Here is a 21,122-nt window from a genome sequence, read left to right on the forward strand (position 1 = left end):
TAGAAAAATGTGGCTCCTGGGAACTGTGTATCTGAGAGACAGTTAAGGGCAATAGTATGCTTGAGCTGGCTCATAATACTTATAAAATCCAATTGTTAAATTTTCAGAAAATTTTGCAAGCTGGTTGTTAAGCAGGAGGATTTTTAAATGTTAGGTTACATAATGTTATAGTTAAGTAAATTATATTAAAACAAAAGTAATAAATTTTAAAACTTACCTCTTCCTAAGTTTTCAACTAAAATTTAATATTATCTATGTTCTTGAGATTATATACATTTACATCCATTGCATCTATATGACAAAAATACTGTATAATTGTGTTATTGCATACTTCTCAACCCTGCTTAGTGATGTGATATCACATAAGTAGCTTAAAATAGGTCATGGTGGGAGTATTTATTTATACCACAGAAATTGGCAAACACTACAAAGAAGGATTTTTCTTCTGGAGAGCTAAAGGAGTCAAAATATCCTTTACTCTACCATCTGCTAATTCTCTGCTTCTAGAAGATATGTTCCTTCAAATGAGCTACAACAGTATTGATTCCAATACAATTGTTTCTTCTATAATTTTTGACATTCTAATTAAGTCATAAGAAAGCTGAGTATGTACTCTGGTTACCATGATTAGAATTTAATTATATGCAAAACTTCAAAGATAACTACATACAAATGTATTATTTATGGAGGAATTTGTTCTTCAAATGACTGACTTGTAACATTTTTCTAATTTTATCATCAGTGGCAGTAAAAAATACTGGTTAAGTGCATAAATCCTAGAATCAGAAAGGGCAAGTTCAAACTCCAATTCTGTAATATACTAGCCATGAGTTTCCATCTAGCAATCTGTAAAAGAGTTAAATGAGAGTACACATAAAGCACTTTTCACAGTGCTTGGCATTTAGTAATTACTCAGTAAATATAGAATAGTTACCTTACTACCTTATTGTCCATGTATCTGTTTCCTTCATCTCTAGTTTTCCTAACTCTCCCCAAACACACATACATATATAAAACCCTTACCCATGTATTACTTATAGCCTCAATATAATGAGCCTGTAATTAATTTAGAATTTAAAGTCAGAATCTTAAACATTAATCCAAAAAAAGCATTTTTGCTTTAGTTTTTTATGTTTGTATCAATAAATATTTATTGAATAGCTATCACCTTGATTAGTACTAAGGGAGAATTTTTTTTAAAGATTTTAAAAATTCTTTACCATTTTTTTTTCTCGTAAACACTTTATAGAAAATTGTACCATTTCAGCCCTCTAATTATATGTATCCCAATTTTGGTTCGAAAAATAGGAATGTGGCTTTAAAGATAAGATATTGCTCACCAGGAGATGAATGTGAGCTTGGATAGACAGAAATCAGTTTGCATAGTCATGTACACAAGTAGTCACTAAGAGAAAAGTCTCTGACAGCAAGTGTCATGGGACTACAGAGCAGGTAGTAGTCACTTGAAGCAGGCTAAGTGATATCTTTAAAAAAAGAAATATGCAAATAAATAGTTGACATTTAATACAGGGTGCACATATTTAAAGAAAATTGATTAAAGTTGCAGTCAATTAAAGAAAAATAGAAAAAATTTTTCTTCATAGTTAGAAAGCAGGTTGGACTCCTTATAGGGAAAAGTGAGGTACCCAATTCACAGCCATTTAGGCAAATGCCACACCAAAATAAATAAATAAATAAACAGCTAGAAGATAATTTAGGATACAGAAATAGCTCTGATTGGTTCACAGAATTTTGCTGACTTAATAGCTACTCTAGCAAATACCTCTTAGAAGTGAGAATTACTTAGTCCCTTCTCCTGGAATCGATATGTCATTATGGTGAGTTAGCTTTGATCCATTTTTTTACTTCAGCTACCCTTTATGTTATGAGGTCTGCTCTTGACCCCATGACTTTTTTATTATTATTATTATTCATGACCTCTGGCTTCTTTCTGTTTCTTTCCATTTCTGCCTACCTTACCGTTTATTGACTCACCCACAAGAGAAGGGATCTAATCTGGTAGGCTACTAACCATCCAAAACAGTGTATTCCTGCTGAACAAAACTCTCACTCTAAGCCAGGGTACAGGTTTCTAAGACAGGAGTCTTACTCTAATCCATTCAGCTATAGCCAGAATAGCCAGAAAATATAAGAAACATGGGTCATATCTACAGTACAGCTCAAAAGGAACTGTGAGTACATGGCACAGAATATCTAGGGAAAATAGCAATTAATGAGAAACAGAAGAAAAGAGATTGTAGGCAGGAGAAGTAGCATAAGCAAATTTGAAAATATGATAAAGAATAATGCAGTGTATTTAGCAGAGAACAGAAAGATAAACTTAATTTGACAAGATCATTTGATTGGGTATAAGTGGGAGATAAGAATAAAAAGTTAGATGGAACCAAATGTAGAAAATCTTTTTAAGGCTTGATCTTTTATCTAGAAGACCAAAGAGTTACTTATATATATATTCAACAGATGAGTAACACGATTGAAATATTTTACGAAGAATATTCTGGTGTTTTTAGGCTTGATAATCTGGATCAAGTAGGAAGTCAATCAACCAGTTAGGAGGCAAACAATTAGGAGTGGTGGCAATGGAATTAGAAAGAAAAGGATGAATAAAGGAAAAAGGACTAATAACTGATTCTATTTCAGAGAACATAAGAATGTTTTTTCAGAAGATGCAAAAAATACAAAGTAACACTGGTTTGGAGGGTCTTCTAAAACCTGTCAATATTTAGATGACTCCCATCTCTGGGCTGGGCCTTACATTGATTCTTTAATTAAAGGAGACAAGTTTCAGGACAGATAGACCTGTCAACAGATTTTTACTATCATTCTCTACAAAAAAAGACTAAGCATTGTCAATATCTCACCAGCCCCTCCGCACTCCCCATCCTCCTTCTTTAACTCTGGCTCCTTCCTCAATGAATTCTTGAGTTCAAGCTCTCTGGGAGCTGAAGCTGACATGGTTTGTAGTTTTCAGGTCAGTCACAAAAAGCTATGCCTGTTACCCAGTGACCAGGTGACTGTTTCAAGGGTGTGGGAAGGTATTCTCTTCCCATAGTATGGCAAAAACTGCTTTCCTGAATGATATTTCCTGAATTTAATTCTCCTACTTCACTGGGATAACAAAAAGGCTAATAAATGTGCTAGTCAAATATTAGTTATTTTAAGACTACATAATAAGCTAAATGGTGCAGGCAGGAACTCAGTCCTACACCAAGGACTCTGGGGGCATCACACTCAATAGTTAGCAATGTTTACCGTGATATACAGTTGACCTTTGAACAATGTGGAGGTTGGTGCATTGACTCCCCCACCCCTACCCAAAGTTGACAATATGTATATAACTTTTGACTTCCCACCAAAATTTAGTTGTTCTTTGGTATCTGGGGGGTGGTTTCAGGACCCCTGTAGAAACCAAAATTATCAAGTGCTCAAGTTTTTTACATAAAATGATGTAGAACCATGCATACAGTCTATATCCACAGACTCCCAACCATGGACTAAAAAATAAAATAGAAAAAAAAAAAATCCATATGTAAGTGGACCTGCACAATTCAAATCTGTGTCTTTCAAGGGTCAATGGTACACATTTAAATATTTTTAATGATTCTCATCAAGGCTTCTTCAAGTCTTTATAAATCTATTTTAGGTGGGTTCAGGAAGTTCCCTTCTCTAAAGTTTTCCTTCAGAATCTATTTTCCAGCCTTCCTCTCTCCACCTCAGGGTTTTGCATCATTTGGCCTCTCTTTGCTTTTGAGAGGCCTAGGTCCTTGACAGAGAGATGTTCTTCACAGTGGAGCCACTACAGTACAAACAATCTCACTCCTTTATTTTTCTTACCCATTTTTCTCCAGCTCTATTGACAAATAAAAATTATATATACTTAAGGTATACAATGTGATATACTGCGTACACAGCAAAATGATTACCATGAGCAAGTTAATGCACACATCCACACATCACGTAGTTACTATTTTCTTAATGTGATGACAACACTTAAGATTTACTCTCAAAAAAACAAAAAAATTAAAAAACAAAAAAGTAAAGAACAACAAAAAGATTTACTCTCAGCAAATTTCAAATATGTAATACAGTACTATGAACTATAGTCACCATGCTGTAAATTAGATTCCCAGAACTTATTCAATGTGTAGCTTAAAGTTTGTGCCTCTCCTGATAATATTATTTTCTGTTATTCTGGTAGACCACGTTGTGTATTATTTTACAAAAAAGATGGGAAAGATGGGAAAGAATACAGCGTCAAGAATAGCAAATCAGATCCAACCACTTTAACTTACACATTAACTTACAGTGGAACTCAGGCAAGCAATAAATAGAAGGGAGGCTGGAATGTGAAGGCAGGTGTTAATACACACAGACCCAGGGAAAAGCCTCAAGACTAAAAATCTACCTCTGTCAGTGAAGAGCATGGAAAGACTGAAGAAAGAAGCAGGCCACTCAATTCTGGAAATTAGCAGCATTTATTAAGGGAAAGTTACATACAAGACAAGGTGGCCACAAGACAAGGTGGATGTACTCCCTGTCACTTTACAGGTGCCAAAAAATTATATAGGGAAAAAAAAAAAAAAGGGAATCGCCATAGGTACTAGTATTTAGTACTAGAATGTTACCAGGTATGGGAAATTACATGCTTTACCAGGTCAGAACAAAGGCTGGAGCCAGGGTCCAGGTGCTGATTTATGTCAGAATGAACATCAATTATGATCAGACAGTCTTTAAAGGTGGTTTGTGGGAAGCAACTTCTGTTCAGATCTGGGTCCAGCTCATGGGACAGACAGCAGTCACATCATGCAATAATCTCTCCTCTGCAGCAAGCTAGGCTTTATGTATCTGGAGGTCCAGATAAGCATCTTAATAAAAGATAACATAGTCCTATCTTGTGTTCTCCTCTCACCCACACATACTAGGTCAGGAAATTCTCTTAAGTCTAAATCAAGATCTTTAGAATAAGCAGAAAGAATACCTTATGTGGGGAAGGCCAAGAGACAAAGATTATGGGAGGGTCAATTTCTTTACTGGTTTGACCAACTATTTTAAATACAATTGCATTATACAATAAAGAGTTTTACTTTGAAATTAGACTAATATTTTTCATGTACAACTTTAAAAATAATTTCAAAGACACTGAAGACAGTAAAGTAATCCTCATATACTCCCTAATATTATTACTTTGCCATGTGTTTCAGGTCTTTTTTGTCTTTAAATAAAAACAGCATATCTGATGAAAGTTGAAGTCCTCTTTGTATTCTAAGTCTATTACTTCCTCCCTTCCCAGAAGTAAACACTGTTTCAAAGATAATTTCTCGTCTATAATGTAATTTGTATTTTTAGTACACGATTTCTGTATCTATAAAGTAATACATTTTATGTGTTTTTAGTATTTAAATAATAGCATCATACCATACATAACAGTCTGAAAATCTGAAAGCTCTTTTTTCACTTAACATTATGTATTCTAAACCATGTTGATACAGGTAGCTTTAGTTCATTTTTAATGCTGTAGTACATACTGCTTGTGAATATAACGCAAATTATCTATGCAATTAATGTTATCTTTCATGCCTGAGTATAAATGTGTCACACTCTATTTATTTATTTATTTGTCTTACTTTACTAAGTACAACACTGTCTTGTTTACTATAACTTTATAATAAGTCTTGAAATCAGATAGTGCTAGTACTCCAAAATTATTCTTGTTTTCCAAAATTGTTTTGACTATCCAAGGTCCTTTTCATTTCCCCACAAATTTAAATTCATTTCATCAATTTCTATAATAAAACCCATTGCGATTTTAATTGGAATTGCTTTGAATCTGTAGATCAGTTTAGGGAGAATTGACATTAATATTGAGTCCTCAAAGCACGATGAGTGTCTATTTAGGTCTTCTTTGATTTTTCTCAACATTGTTTTGTAGTTTTCAGTATTCTTAAGTATTTTGTTTTTAATGCTATATTGTAAATGTTTTTAAATGTTGTTGCTATATTTAGAAGTACAATTGGTCTACAGTCATGCTACCCTGAACAAGCCCTATCCTGTCTGGTCTCGGAAGCTAAGCAGGGTTGGGCCTGGTTAGTACTTGGATGGGAGACTACCTATGAAAACCAGGTGCTGTTGGTGTAACAAGGAAAAAAGTAACGGATTGTAAGCTGACAACGTCCTTATAATCTTTGAGGTCAACCAAGGGTTGCCTTGCCTAAAAACAAAACAAAGTACAATTGATTTTTACATATGACGTTATATATTTATTATCTATTGCTGTGTAACAAAACACCCCCAAAGTTTAGTGACTCAAAAACAACTTTAAGTATCTATTACCTCTCACAGTTTCTGTGGGTCAGGAATTTCAGAATCACTTAGTGAGGCAGTTCTGGCTCATGAGATTGCAGTCAGATGTTGATTAGGGCTGCAGTCGTATGAAGGCTGATCACCTTGAACTTGTGTAGATTGGACATTTATGCTTTGTAGTGTAGATTTGTGAAAAGCTCAAGTTGTTTCTTAACCTTAACATGCAAGACTTTGGAATTTTGTTTTCCCTGTGGATTTTGCTGGTTTTAGTCTTTGTGTAGGTTGTGATTAGACTTTATTCTTATTCTTACGGTGTGGACTTTTCTGGTGCGTCAGCTGGACATTAGGGGCATTATGAGGTATTGATTAGGTCTCCCCTTAGAAGGGCTAGATTTCCAAAGTTCTCTATCACTGCTCTTTCTCTAGCTTTGTTTGTTCTGATATCAACCTAATAGTAGCTGAAATATGATAATCTTTTCTTTCATGGAACTTCTCTGTACATGGATGCCTCCGGGCACTTTTTATTGACACTTAAATTGTTTATCTCAATTCATAATTCATCACCTTCAGTTTAAAAAGAAATTTCCCCTTCAGAAGCTGTGTTGTATTTTTAAAATATTGTGATGATCCCTGAGGTTTAAAAATAATTTTTGGCTGTACTTTTTTCGTTTCCCCATCTTTACTCAGGACATTATCTGCATCCATAAATACGCCAAAAATCTATTTAGAGTCATTTAGTACTATACTTTCTGGTTAATTTCACCAACAATAATTAGTAGAACAATCTATCTTTCCTGAACTACAGAAATAATAAAAATGATAGAAACTCCAGCTTATCGAACACTCAGCTAGTTTTTGCTAATTCTTCTAAACATTATAGCAACACTTTGAATTTAATTTCTAAATTTTCATTTATAAAGACACTAAAGATTAAAGGTTAATTTCTCTAAGGTCTCATGCTAGTGAGTGGTAGAGCCAGAATTTATACTGGCTGGCTCATTGTGACTGCAAATCTGTGCTCTTTATCATACTCAATCATTTACTTGAATAAAGCAATGTTCAACAAATCTAGAATTCAGTCCCTTATAACTTCAACTTTCCCTTTTTATTAACATAAAAAAGCACATTTTTAAATAGCTGTGCTCTTTTTTTTACATAACGTTATTTTAATAACAAAGATTAAATATAGGATTATATTTACATTAAAGCTTATTTTTAATTACTTCTTAGTACTGGTAGGATAAATATGGAATAAGAAAAATGTCATTTTGATATCTCCTCAATTTTCTTGGCTAGTTTCTCTCATTCTGCTTTTTTTTTTTTTTAATTTATTTTTATTGTGTTGGCATTGGTTAACGAAATCCAGTAAGTTTCAGGTGTACAATTCAACTAAAATCATTTTAAAAAGTCTTAAATATTAAAAAAAAAGCAGAGAGGAGAGTATGTCTATTTATATGTGTATCACCCAGTTTCAACTCATGGGCAAGGCTTATTTTATGTATAACCCTCACTCATATCCCACTGCCCTCTAATAGTATATATTGAAATCCCAGATTCTGTATCATTTCATCAACAAATATTTTAGTATCATGAAATTATAAACATTCTTTTTTTAAATATAACTAATTACAACTAAAAGAATTCAGAACAATTCTTTTAAAATCACCATTTACTCATTGTTCAAAGCTTGCTGATATTGATATGTGTATGAATATGTCTGTGTGTTTATGTATTCAAATTGGTGTCTAAATAAGAGACATAGTATTAATTTCTTAGGGCTTCTATAGCAAAGTACCAAAAACTGGGTGGCTTAAAATAATAGAAATTTATTATCTCACAGTTCTATCCAATGCAGTTTTACCTTTACAGAAGCTCAAAATATTTCATATTTGGCCAATGGCAGCCACTTTAGTAAGTAACTCTGAGTCATTTTGATAGAACTCTAGCATTCTCTGATCACTGCTTTCTGGTATAACAAGATGTTCTAGAACCATATTGTACATTTATATTCCCCACGATGACATTCTTTAAGACTCTGGACTAAGTTTTGCTTCACACTCTAAATAACCTTCCCAGAGCAACAGAATCCAACTACTTATTTTTTTTTTTTTCCTGAATTCACACGCTTGGTATATATACTTCAATCAGTAATGTTGTCTAGGGGTAAGGTAATTGAGAGGGGTGGTGAAGGTCAAATCTCAATGCAAAGGGCATGCCCTGATTAAGGGCATTACACTGCAATAAAAACAAATAAACACTGCTAGTTCAAGGAAAATCTTAGGTCGGCAAGAACTAGTTTGCAAACTGCTATGTGACCTGACACTGGTCTGATTAATATTGAATGTTGTGAAAATATATTTCAGAGACTCTAGCTTTTATTGTCTTCCTCTGAGAAGTGCTGGTCACTTTGAACCTTTGTAGGCTTGGTTTTACATTTTACAGGTGTGGATCTGTGAAAAGCCCAAGATGTTTTCCATTCCCACTTTGTAGTGGGCTCAATCTCGGAATCCTGTCTTTCTGTAGATCTTGTACTGCTTTTGTTTTAGGCTGGGTCCCTCAAACATTATCTCAGGTACTCACCCTCTCACTCATTTTCTGGGCTCCAGCTCATCGATATTCTCCTTAGAACTTTCACCATACCAAGGCCTCTTTCCTTCAGAGCCTTTGTATATGCTATTCTCTGTCAGAATGACTCTTACCTTCACCTTTTAATAGGTATCAGTCTCAACCTCACCTCATCAGAGAGACTTCACTAGTTTTTAGACATAAGAAGCACTCCCAACCCCACAATAAAGAGCCTCCTATTTCTTTCATAGAATTTGTCATGATTTTAATTTGTTTACTTATGACTTATCTCCCTAACTAGAAGGTAAACTCAAACTCCTTGAAGAGCGAAACCGGATTACACACACCCACACCCACACCCACACACACACACACAAAACCTTTTTCAACCCCAGAGACTTTAACAATATTTGGGACTGAATAGAAATTTAATAAATACTGATTGACTGAATTATAAATGAGTAGAACATTATATAATACTTTTACTGATCAGTCTCTTCTTGTCTAACTATTGAGTATCAGCCTGAATTAAACTATGGGCAAATTTGTCACCGCCACACAGGATCTTTCTTATATGAAAACCACCTTGCCCACCACACACACCCTTTCTCCCATTCACCTAAGCTAATAAGCCCTTTAGTTCTCAGCTAGACTTTCCCTTCTCCAGAAAGCTTTCCTTGACTCTATTCTGTAGCACTTCCCCAGTCTGAGTGACATGTTCCTAAGGTTTCTAATAACATCCTGAGCTTACTCTACATGAAGCAGTGAGTACTATTAAGTATGTGGGGGCTGGAGCCAAATTGCCTGGATTTGAGCCATGTTACTTACTACTACTTCTGACCTTGCACACTTAATTTCATATCTTGTGTTCCCTTTATGTAAAGTAAAGCTAGTAATATAATTTGGGTTTTTGGAAGATGAAATCAGATTGTATAGGTCAAGTGCTCAGAACAGTATCTGGCACACAGTAAATAACACACCATTTCTAGCTATTATTCTTACATAATTCCTGTTAATTTATCTCTTCCTTATACTATACCAAAAATTTCTTAAAAAAGGCAGAATCAGTGTCCTGTTTATCCTTGATGCCTAAGCAACTGAAACATAGCTGGGTTCTGTACCGAATTGTTGTTCTTTTTCCTGCAAACCCTCCAGTTGGCTCTAAACGAATCTCTATTCCTGCTTTTCAACTGCTTAAAATCTTTCCATGGCCTTCATTTTGGTTTGTTACAATGGCCGTCAAGGACAAAGACACTCTAGACTGTCTTTCTCTGAACACTCCATTTGTTTGTTTTTATGTAACAATGTTATCTTTTTTTCCCTTCAAATCATCTTTCCTTTGTAAACTCAGTTATGGAGCAGTGAAACAAAATTACATTTCCATTCCTTTGGTCAATGAATTTAAAGTTTCTTTGCAGTTTTTACCGTATTATGTGGTTAAGTAATTTTTGGTCACTTCTGTAGTTTCAATTTCTCAATAGTCTGTTTAATAAATGAGAGCCTCAATAAATGTTTAAATCAAATTTATTTTTACATGAAATACGCAGCTACATTAAAACACAATTCCTTTCCTCAATTAAAAACAAAACTAGCAAGCTTTTGTGACAAGTGAGTTCTTTGCATCCTGAGCTGCCTCTGAGTAACCCTGGGACACCAACTAAGAAAGCACTCCTGATACCCATAGCCAAGAAAGTGGTGGCAGCAAAAGGACCAGCCTAGACTTGTCCTAAATAAGTCTCCGATACCCAGAACTCAATCAGGACTCCCGCCACAGGAAGAATCTTTGCCCTGAGGCTGGATGGTCCGCCAACAGACGGTTCAGGGGAACCAAATAAACAGAGTAAGTACCGCGGACTGCGCATAAATAACTCGGACAAACCCCTAACTGGAAAGACTTATTCCAGAGACGTCCGCGCAGCAGGGGCGGGTCGACGTGCTGACGTTACGTCACGTTTCCCTTGCCCGTTTCGCTTCTCCGCCTCTCTCCGCACTGTGACGTTACCAGGGAGGAAAGAAGCGTAAACAGCGCAGGGCATTTCGGGAACGGGATTGTTTCACGCAGGAAGCAGGCTCCATTTTAGCGCCGCCCGCCGTTGCCATCTGTTTCCCTGTCCTGCCTATAGCCCCTCCCGTCCCCAAGTCCCAACGGGAAGGCTGGGCCTAGGCCTCCGGAGGCTGGAGTGCGAGGAGGGAAGGGAAAAAGGGAAGAAGCAGGGAGAAAAGGGCGAGTCGAGAAAGGTGAGTGGTAGAGGCCAAGGTGCGAAGCGCGCAGCCCAGCGGGCGGACGGACGGACGGACGTGCCCGTGCTGGTGCTGCCGCGGCTGGGGCTCCTGCTCGAGTTGCGTCGAAGCGGCGGCAGCGGCGGCGGCAGCAGCATCGGAAACAGGAGAGGAGCAATGGCGGCCGACAGCCGGGAGGAGAAAGGTTAGTGCGGAGAAAGGTGAGGGGCGGAGGCGGGGCTCGGGAGTGGATCGGTGAAACCGCGGTTCTTCGTTGCGGGGTGGGGGTTGGGGAGGTTAGCCAGCCCCGCGCGGAGCTGGTCCCTCCCGCCGAGAGTCATGGAAGAGACCAGGCCTGCCCTTTCGTTCTCGGTCTCCGAATGACCTAACACTTCATCACGCCTACATTTTTTGTTTTTTTGTTTCTTTTTGTTTTTGATCTTAATTCTCCTCTTCACTTTCCGTTTAGCTGTCCTGGGCGCGACTGAAAGAAGGCCTTCTCAGTTTTAGGTTCTTAGGTTTATTTCCTGGTAGGATTATGCGGATGCAATGCGTATTTCTAGACCCACCCTTTCTGTTAGGCGATATTTTGAAAACTTAATGTGCGATCAAAGCTCATAGTCTATTAAGTGAGCATATTTTAAAAATCGTATAGGTGGATTTTTATTTGCGAGAAATATCTTAAAGTAATTCCAGGCCGTTCCTGTTAAATATGCAGAGTGGCAAGAATTGCCCTTTGGGTTCCTAGAATACTTATTGCAGAAAACATGATGTTTGAAAAGGTAATTATATGATTTAGGCCTGAGAAAAAATATCCTGGCCACTATACAGGGAAGTACAGGAAGAACTGATGGTGTCAGAATGTAATGTAATGTCTTTTGAAATACCGACCTCCCAGGCCCTAGAGATGTTAATGTAGATCCTAGGTCCGTGCAGGTCTGGGGAGTGGTCTCGATTAGATCCTGCCTTAAATTCTTTTACGACCACCTAAGATTAGCATGATAATTTGGGAAAAGTTATAGTTGATAATAATATGGCAGAGCAGCTGCTCTGTATTTCACAGATCTACTCTTCTGTATTTCTAATTTGGGGTGGGAATTTGTTAAATGGGCTCTAGAGTCGTCGCATTAGGCCTGTGCCTGTAAAATTTTTCTTTATTCGAGAAAGAACCATCTTCATGCTTCAGTAAACTGCTCAAGGGTAGGGACAAGCTTGGGAAGGAAAGTGGGTGGAATATCTTTAACGTATTACTCCTATCATAAAGCAGCTCGATGATTAAGTTATAGTAGTTTAATTTTCCTTCCTTAAATGAATCCTAAAAAAATCGCCATCCCCACTTTTTTGAGAAATTCAGAAGGCATGAGAACATAGCATTGTATGGTGTTAGTGAATAAAGAAAATGGCTTTTAATTAGTAGTAAAATCAGTTATTAAACTAGATTATTTTGATAATTCAGTCAACATTTGATTGTGTCGGAGTGTAATTTGTGAGCTGCGTGTATGGGAATGCGTGGTGGTTGTAGTAGGTGAAATGAACCAAATACAAAATGAGTAAAACTCAGTACTCTCAAGAATTCATTGTCTGTTCAGATGAATGTAGTTTTAAGTCAGTGGTAGATACAGTAATGTACGTTGAGGGGAAAAAAGTGGGTGAAGATTTGAATATTTTGTTTTGGAAATGGATTTATTGATGAAAATGCAGTCTAAATACATAAACTTTATAATTGGCAAGTAGTAATGCCTACTCTTAGCAATAGTTACAGTAAATTGTTTAGCTTTTGACAGGCCTCACCTTTGTGCAATTTTTTAAAACTTAATTTCCATAATAGAACTTTATTTTAAAACTTCTAAGTCCTTATCTTTATAGTTAAGATCAAAGATTATCTTTAGTTGACTGGGAAGGCTAGCAAATGCAAACCTACCGGAATTACTTGTTTAATTTTGGAATGGGAAGATTTCTAGAATGATCCAGGTTGCAAATACAGGGAAACCAATGCTCAGGGTGTCTCACTTGATCATTGTCACACAGCTAGACTAATAGCCAGAATTAGAATCAATACTTGACTCTTCTCATATTTGAACAAGCAAAAGTGGGAAGCTTATTGTCATCAGTTATCTTCTGTGAAACATTAGGAAATTATGATGATAAGTCCTATAGGAATCTTAGACATGTCACAAACCTTAGGTCCCTTCTAAATGATTTCGTAAATGGTGTAAGATTTTGATAAAATAAGTTTAAATGGCAGAAATTTGTTATTAATCACAGAACAGTTAAAACAGTTTTGGTCAAGAGACCTTCGATTATTGGGCTTTGTACATTAGTTGTGTGATAAACAGTTTAAGTTTTATAAAGTTTCCATAGTACCCATACCTAGGAGCTGAAGCCTATATAACTAGTCAGATTGCTAGCTTCCTCTGATTCCTGTGGGATTAGTCGTCCAAAATGTAGATTTGGAAGATGTTGGAGTGTTGGTGCTGTTAACTAATATTAAATGCCATTTTTCTATATGAAGAAATAAACATTTATATTATAAACATCTTGTATGAATTTAATTTCCTAAGCTCTTATAAAGTTCTCTCCAAGGAATAGTTATAAAAGTCAAATGTGTCCAAAATGTGGATAATGAATAACCATTTTCATAATTAATGTGTTTTTTATATTACCAAACTGGAAGCTCCATGAGGGCCAGAAGTATATGTCTTGTTCACCAGGTTCCTGGTGTGTAGTAATTGTGTCTCAGTGCCTTGCATAAATGATAAGCAAGGTTGTAAATCATTAGCCCATGGTTGGAATTCATTAATAACTGACTAGTTATGTGACATTTGCTATCAATGTTCAGTGGTTTCGGAGTTCAAATTATATATGTACCGTGCACACGCAGGCAAGTACATATAAATATGTACTCACAGTTATGTATACACATATATATGTACATGTATACACATATATATGTACATACACATATGTATGTACAAACTGTGGTCCTCGCTATAGTTAAGTCCTTAGGATAAGGTTGACTTTCTAGGTCCACTTTAGTTAGGGCTCTATAAAGTATAGATTGTTTGATATTCCAACTTATTTATTTTACCTATAATAGAAATAGCATCAAAAATTAAAAATGCTCTCCTTAGATTTCAGTTATATGCTTTTTGGAATGCATGAGATTTGCATAGGGTGGGAAATCCTAGTCTTTACACTTCATTTTGAATAACAAAAAAGTAACTGAGACCGGTCCAATGTAAAATGTAAGCTGGCAAGGATCCAGGAAATCTTGTTCCATTGCCAAACTAAAACTACATTAAACAAATTAAAAAGTATAATGTATTCTGGTGCCCTGTGTTGGAAAACAAAATGCATAGTGTATTTAACAGCCTAGTTTTCATTATATACTAACTCTGGGACTTAGTCTGATGCTTGACCCTGAAATAAATAGTACTTTGTATCTTCTGACCCAGAAGCTTCTGGGGTTACAAAAAATCGTATCTCAGATAAAGGTTAATTTTCTACACTGAATTCCCTGGAGGTAATGTTTGTGGCCTTCCTGGGCCAGGACCTTCCAGATTAAGATTTAATTCTTGTTTAGTGGAAAGAGCACTACATTTGGATTCAGAGTTGCAAGATTTTAGTCAAGTCACTTTATTCTTTGGCTTTCATTTTGCAATTCTTGTGACATAACCTTCTAAAGGTTAAACTACTTCGAAAGCCAGTTAGGTTTTTAAGTTCCCATATTTATCTGAAACAGAAATCTCCCCAATCAAGCAAGAAAACAGAAGCTTTGTTACTACTTGTCACATCCTGTCAGTTTTTGAACAGGCTCTAAAAATGATTCTTTTCATTTCCTTGTTTTGTCTCTTATTCCCCTGAATCTGTACCTTTATTGCAAAATTCAGTTTGCTAATAGTTTGAGATAAACAGATCGTGCTAGCTTGCACAAGTGATCATAATGAAGTCCATATATATCATATATTGTGAATGCAAAACCTTCACAGATAACTGCACTTAGTGGCCTCAAGCTAGCAGCAGCCTGCTTTGTGGTGTTTTTAATTGAGGCCACATTTAGAAGTCAGATGGTTCCAAATAAAAATCTGAATTTGGGGATCCTTTTGAAAATTTGGAAGATTTGACTTCATGGTGCTTGCATTCTCTTCAGGCACTTAATCCACTGGAGTTGAGTAGGATTGTCTGCTTTAGCATTCCTACTCTCACAAAGTATATATACTAAAACTGGAGTTTTGTGTCCCTGTGCCTTAGTGTTTATTGAACTGAACCTTCAATTTATTTGCATTTCTTTAACATCAGTGTGATTCAGGAGTTGCAGGCTTATATGCATACTAGAGTCAGGTAAAATACTTGTTTAATGCAATAGGTGAATTAGGTTAAAAAAAATAAAAGAGCAAGCATGGTCCACGTTCAGGCAGTATTAGTAAATACACTGATTTGCCAGGCATAAACCCAGATTTTCACATGCAAAACCTTGGCTTGTATTTCCTTCTCTCTTTCTTAACAGAAGACTATTAGGACTGCTTCAGCTGGTAGTTTTCAGGTGAGAATCTGGGTCTCTAATGATTAAATAGTCCTTTAAAAAATTAATGTTTGGATTTTTACATTTAATCTTTAGTTTTCAAAAACAAAGCGTTTAAGAGCTAGATTCGTCTTAAAGGTTATCAGAGTATAACTTTTGGATGGATTTGAATTTTAGCCATAAATAGAAATACTAATGAAGCATTTTGTGTTTTGCTTGAGCTAATTCATTGTACTGACATGTGAAAAAATTCATTTTCATTTCCTTGTGGCATCTTAAACTCAGTTTTTGAGGTTTTTAAAAACGATTTTTTAAAAGATTGTATAGCTCTTTATGTGGAGTTACCAGAAAAATGTAATGCGAAGTGTTTTACCATAGAAATACTGTATTATTTTTATGGTATGTAAGTTGTATTTTCAGAGAACTCTTCTTAACCTGGCATTTGCTAACCTTTGTTCATTTAACCGTGAACATTCTTAGGTTGGGTTGCTGCTGGCAAACTACTATGAAAAAATTGAATATATGCATATTTCTATACAGAATAATAATGTTAAATTTCAGGACAGTGACTTGAAACATTTATTAAGGTAATTTAAAGAAAGTTACCTTAGAGAACTGTGGCTGTTACTTTATCTCACAGTTAGTTCTTTCCAGAAAGGATATGCCAGTGATAATGGGTCTCTTAACAGCAGTGGCTTCTGAAAATGTTAAAATAATCTTATCTTTATGACTAATTCATTCTAATATAAAAAAATGAATTAAAATATATACGAAGTGTACTTTTTCTAGCCAATGAAAGAAGGGGTCAGAAGAAGCAGTTTAAGGTAGCTTTATAACCCGATACTATGAACTTTCATCTTTTAAAAACCAGATTTGGGGTTTTAAAAATACACCATATATTTATAATTAAAATCCTTAAGTTTAAACAAAACTAAATAGATGGTAGTTTTGAAATCATTTACCAAGTATTCAGTACTTCTTCCAGCAGTAGATGGAGTCTCTGTTATCCACTTTGGACCTTAGGTAAACATTTGTGATTGCCTCTGAATAAAATGTTGTGGTGATGTTGCTGAGTTTCCCCTGGCCCTTTCCCTCTTGAGATCTGTACATCTTTAGAGCCCTAAACCACCATGTAAGAGGTCTGCCTACTCTGAAGCTGTCATGATGAAGAGTGACCGCAGAAAGAAATGCCCTAGAAGTCACAGCTGTTTTGAGTCTTCCCAGCCTAGCTGCCTAGCAGACAGGTGAATGAGCAAGCCTTCAGATGATTCTGGCCCTAGCCACCATCTAGAAATGCAGCCATTTGAGAGAACCTAGTTGAACTCCAGAATCAAAGCAATAATAAATGATTGTATTATTTTAAAACACCAAGTTTTGGGGTAGCATGTTACATACAACAATTGATAATCAGAACATGTATATATTTGTCTTATTTAAAAAAGATTTTGCTTTGTGTTTTGGACCAGATTTTGTATATTATATACCCTAGTCATTAACAAATAGTTGTGGCAGGCAAGGTTTATTAGAATTTGATAGAGATAGGAGAAGGCTTATAGGTTGAAAACTCATTAGGGGATTCGAATAATTGCCCTTCTGCTCCCTTTCCCAAACACTGATATTTTATTCTAAATGTCTCTTATCAGAGGTGAAGAAACTGGAGCTCAGACTGGGATTTTCTCAAGGATACCTAGCTTTTAAATGATAAGCTGGATTTTTTTAAAATCCAAATCTCTTTTTCTGTGTACCATATTTCAGTAAATAAATGTTTTTGGTGATGGAGAAAAAGTAACTTAAAATGTCATTTATATTAAAGGTTGGTAAACTTTTTATAAAGGGTCAGATAGTAAATAATATCTTCGGCTTTATGTGGGCCATCTAAGGTTTTTGTCATTCTTTTTTTAAACACAACCTTAAAAATGCAGAAACCTTTTTTTTTCTTGTGGGTCAAAAACAGGCTGTGGGTTGAATTTATCCTGAAGGTCTTAGTTTGCCAATATTGTGATAAAACCATAGTTAGATTATCGATGTCATGTATCATGTATTATAATACAGATAAAACCGTGTAGACCATTAAGTGAGGGTGTTATGGTTGATTTTAAATTAAAGATATAGTAATGTTGGCAACACAGAGCCTTCTAGTGCACTTATTTGAAACTAATCTCACATATACTGCCTATTCATAATTTGCATTTTTGTTGTTTCCTTATACTTTGTTTAAAGGTGTTTTTACTGTTCCCCATCTAATTTAACCTCAGATTTAGAAAGCCGGAACTCTAGACTCACATCCATCTGTTTCTAGACAAGTAAATTTGGTCAACTTGTGAGATTCTGTTTATCTGTAAAGTAATGGATGAGAAAACATACCTTATACATGTCATATGATATGTACATATGTGTGAAACTGATAGTGTTAAAAAAAGTAAGCATTGGTTGGTCTTAAAAATTTGTAGATGTTTTCTAAAACTGCAACTAACTCTGAATTTGAATAATGATTATTTGTTAAAAGTTTTTTAAAAACAATAATGCTCTTTTTTAAAAATATAGGGAAACCATGATTTAGGCATGCCTGAAATTTAAATTGATTTAAACTGCACAATTTTTTCATTCTGTTTAGAATTTAGCACATATAAGATGTAATTTCATGTGAATGTTCAAGCTTTTGGGTAGATATTTCTAGTTAAGAACTAATTTCATGAAAAGATGTGTGTAGCACTGTAGTTACTTCCTATGTTGATGTGATAGTTTACAATTTTTCTTTTTCTGCAAATGTATTGTCAAGATCTGTTGAGATCCATTTTTGTACTGACTAGAGAGCTTTTACCTAAGAAGAAATAAGTATCTGCAAAACTTTTACTTTTTTCTATTGAATTACGTTTTTATTTTTTATTTATAATACAGAGTCTGAAATTGTTTGCTACCATTCAGATCTTGAGAGAATTTCCTCCTTAGTTAAAACCTAATCCAGAAGATGAGAGAAACCTTTTTGGTTGGCATACCTTGATTTTAAATAACAATTAAAAGACTAAGTAAACAAAAATAAAAAATCATATAGTATATATTCATTTTAGAAAAAGGGTATAAAGTACAGATAAACATTGTTACCATCTAAGGAAATCAATTGCTATGCCATTCTAGATGGTAATTTTTTAGATGTTTTTAAATAGCAACTGTGTCTGACTCCAAATACAAGAAAGGTGTTACTTTTTCTGTATCCTCCCTAATGCCTACATTAACGGTTTTATCTCTTCAGTCATTGATTTCTCACCTTTTGGGGAAATTTGAATCCCATCTAACCTGTTAATAACCCTTGTTATACTTTGAATGGGCTTTGCTTTTTATCTCATCAGTTTGATGACTTTATACTTCTCTTTGCTACACCTTAAATTTGGAAAGACATTTTCGATACTGGAATACTTAGTTTTGAAAATGTTTACCATTAGCTTTAGCATATTAATAAAAACTCAGTTCAAAGCACTAAACATTTACCTGTATGTTTAAGATTTATTTTGTCCTGTTGGACAGGGTGAAGGTGAGCATGGGATGACAAAACAGTTCTAAGTTTTCATGATCATTGAAGTATGTCAATTATAGTCAATAGTTTCCTTGTCTGAACAAGTTACAATTTTATAGTCCATACTAGCAGTCTCAAAAGTTTTGATTGTGTAACACACCAATAATTTTTTTCTTTTAAATTTATCTTGACATTATTTCAGGCAAACAATAGCTATAAGAATAGTACAAAGAATTTACTTTTCAACTGCATTCCACAGATGTTAACATTTTACTACATTTGTCTTTCACATTCATATTCGCTCTTTCCCTCTCTCATGTGCTCTCAGTAAAGATATGTGGATAGATGCATGTAGACACACTTTTATCCTGAACCATTTGTCATTTGAAGGTGTGATTCTTCTTTGCCCCTAAATACTTAAGTATGTATATCCTAAAAATTAGGATATACATACTTAAGTATGTATATCCTAACTATACATACTTTAGTATGTATATCCTTACTTAACTATATAGTACATACTATCAAAATCAGGAAATTAACACTGATACTATTATATATTGACCAGTTAGATTTCACTAGTTTTCCTAGTTATGTTTCAGATCAAGTGCTGTATTCAGTTATTCATGTCACTTTAGCCTCCTTTAATCTGGTGTTCTCCTTAGTGTCCAGATTTCATGACATTTATATTTTTGGATGCCCCTTAATTTGGGTTTGTTTGGTATTTCCCCAGGTATAGATTCAGATTTTGCATTTTTCATAGGAATATCACAGAATAGTTCTATTCTGATGTCGATTTGAACTTCTGTTGATGATGTTAACTTTGATTACTTGATTACACTGGAGTCTGCCACTTTTTGTCTTGATGATCAGTATCTCACAGAGAGTACACAATCCTTGATAAATAGAAGTTCTTACATTTTGTCTCTGTACCCCAGTATATCCTTTTATATCTTATGGGGTATAAGATATATCCTGGCTTTATAGAGCAGAGCTCTATATCATGCCCTTTACATTGTGTGGTTTTATAGGAATTATCGTTATGTCTTGATTCTGAAATAAAAGCTGCTTGAGGGTTATGTTCTTATACTTTTGCAGCCTCAACATAATAAGTACCCAAAAATAAATGCTTAATTACAATGATTTTTCCCTGTTTTTAATTTTCTTTCAGATGGAGAACTTAATGTATTAGATGATATTTTGACAGAAGTACCAGAACAGGATGATGAACTGTATAATCCAGAGAGTGAACAAGATAAAAATGAGAAAAAGGGTATGTAAGATTTCTATTATTTTTGTTAAAATAACAGTATAGAGATTTAATTTCTTAAGAAAGTGACTTTGCCTTTGCGTTTGTTTCTTGAGGCAGTTGATACCAAAAGCACGATCATAAACTTTAGTACCTAATTCCATATGAATAAGAGTAATCTGTTACTTTTCAAATGTGTGAAACAACTCAGATAGATGAATTTATTCCAGGGTTTGAAACCTATGTTTTCTTTATGATTAACTTTGGAGTAAAAATATTTTAGAAGCTATTTTAAATAAACGAGGCTTTTTTCCTCTGATATATAGCGTCTGTTAGTTTTTGATGAAATAAATGCAATACCCAAATACCTTTTTTATATCCATTTTTAAATTATATTTTTCAGGATCAAAAAGGAAAAGTGACCGAATGGAATCTACTGACACCAAGCGACAAAAGCCTTCTGTTCATTCCAGACAGTTGATTTCTAAGCCATTGAGTTCATCAGTTAGCAATAACAAAAGAATAGTTAGTACAAAAGGAAAGTCAGTCACAGAGTATAAAAATGAGGAATATCAAAGATCTGAAAGAAACAAGCGTTTAGAAGCTGATCGGAAGATTCGTTTGTCAAGCAGTACCTCTAGAGAACCTTATAAGAGTCACCCTGACAAAACTTGTCTCCGGAAGAGGGATCCTGAAAGGAGGGCCAAATCCCCTACACCAGAAGGTTCTGAGGT

The 21,122-nt window shown here is 35.0% G+C and overlaps 1 protein-coding gene and 1 pseudogene across 4 annotated transcripts in view; both read left to right on the plus strand.

Moving 5' to 3' along the window:
* The first annotated feature begins 6,034 nt into the window (after positions 1 to 6,034).
* On the plus strand, positions 6,035 to 6,153 carry LOC111740092 (annotated as a pseudogene).
* Positions 6,154 to 10,907: 4,754 nt separating this feature from the next.
* The window catches only part of YTHDC1 (YTH domain containing 1), a 31,873-nt gene continuing 21,658 nt past the window's right edge, over positions 10,908 to 21,122 (plus strand). For 3 of the 4 annotated variants that reach the window (XM_011360661.2, XM_011360662.2, XM_011360664.2), the window contains exons 1-3: positions 10,909 to 11,311; positions 20,311 to 20,412; positions 20,792 to 21,120. In XM_011360661.2, the coding sequence (XP_011358963.1) occupies positions 11,284 to 11,311; positions 20,311 to 20,412; positions 20,792 to 21,120 (459 nt within the window). In that variant the 5' untranslated portion in view covers positions 10,909 to 11,283. Of the gene's footprint in view, positions 11,312 to 20,310; positions 20,413 to 20,791; positions 21,121 to 21,122 lie in introns of all 4 variants that reach the window. The other variant, XM_011360663.2, reaches the window with a different exon arrangement.

This window comes from Pteropus vampyrus, unplaced genomic scaffold, assembly GCF_000151845.1.
Source record: "Pteropus vampyrus isolate Shadow unplaced genomic scaffold, Pvam_2.0 Scaffold57, whole genome shotgun sequence".
Lineage (NCBI taxonomy): Eukaryota > Metazoa > Chordata > Mammalia > Chiroptera > Pteropodidae > Pteropus > Pteropus vampyrus.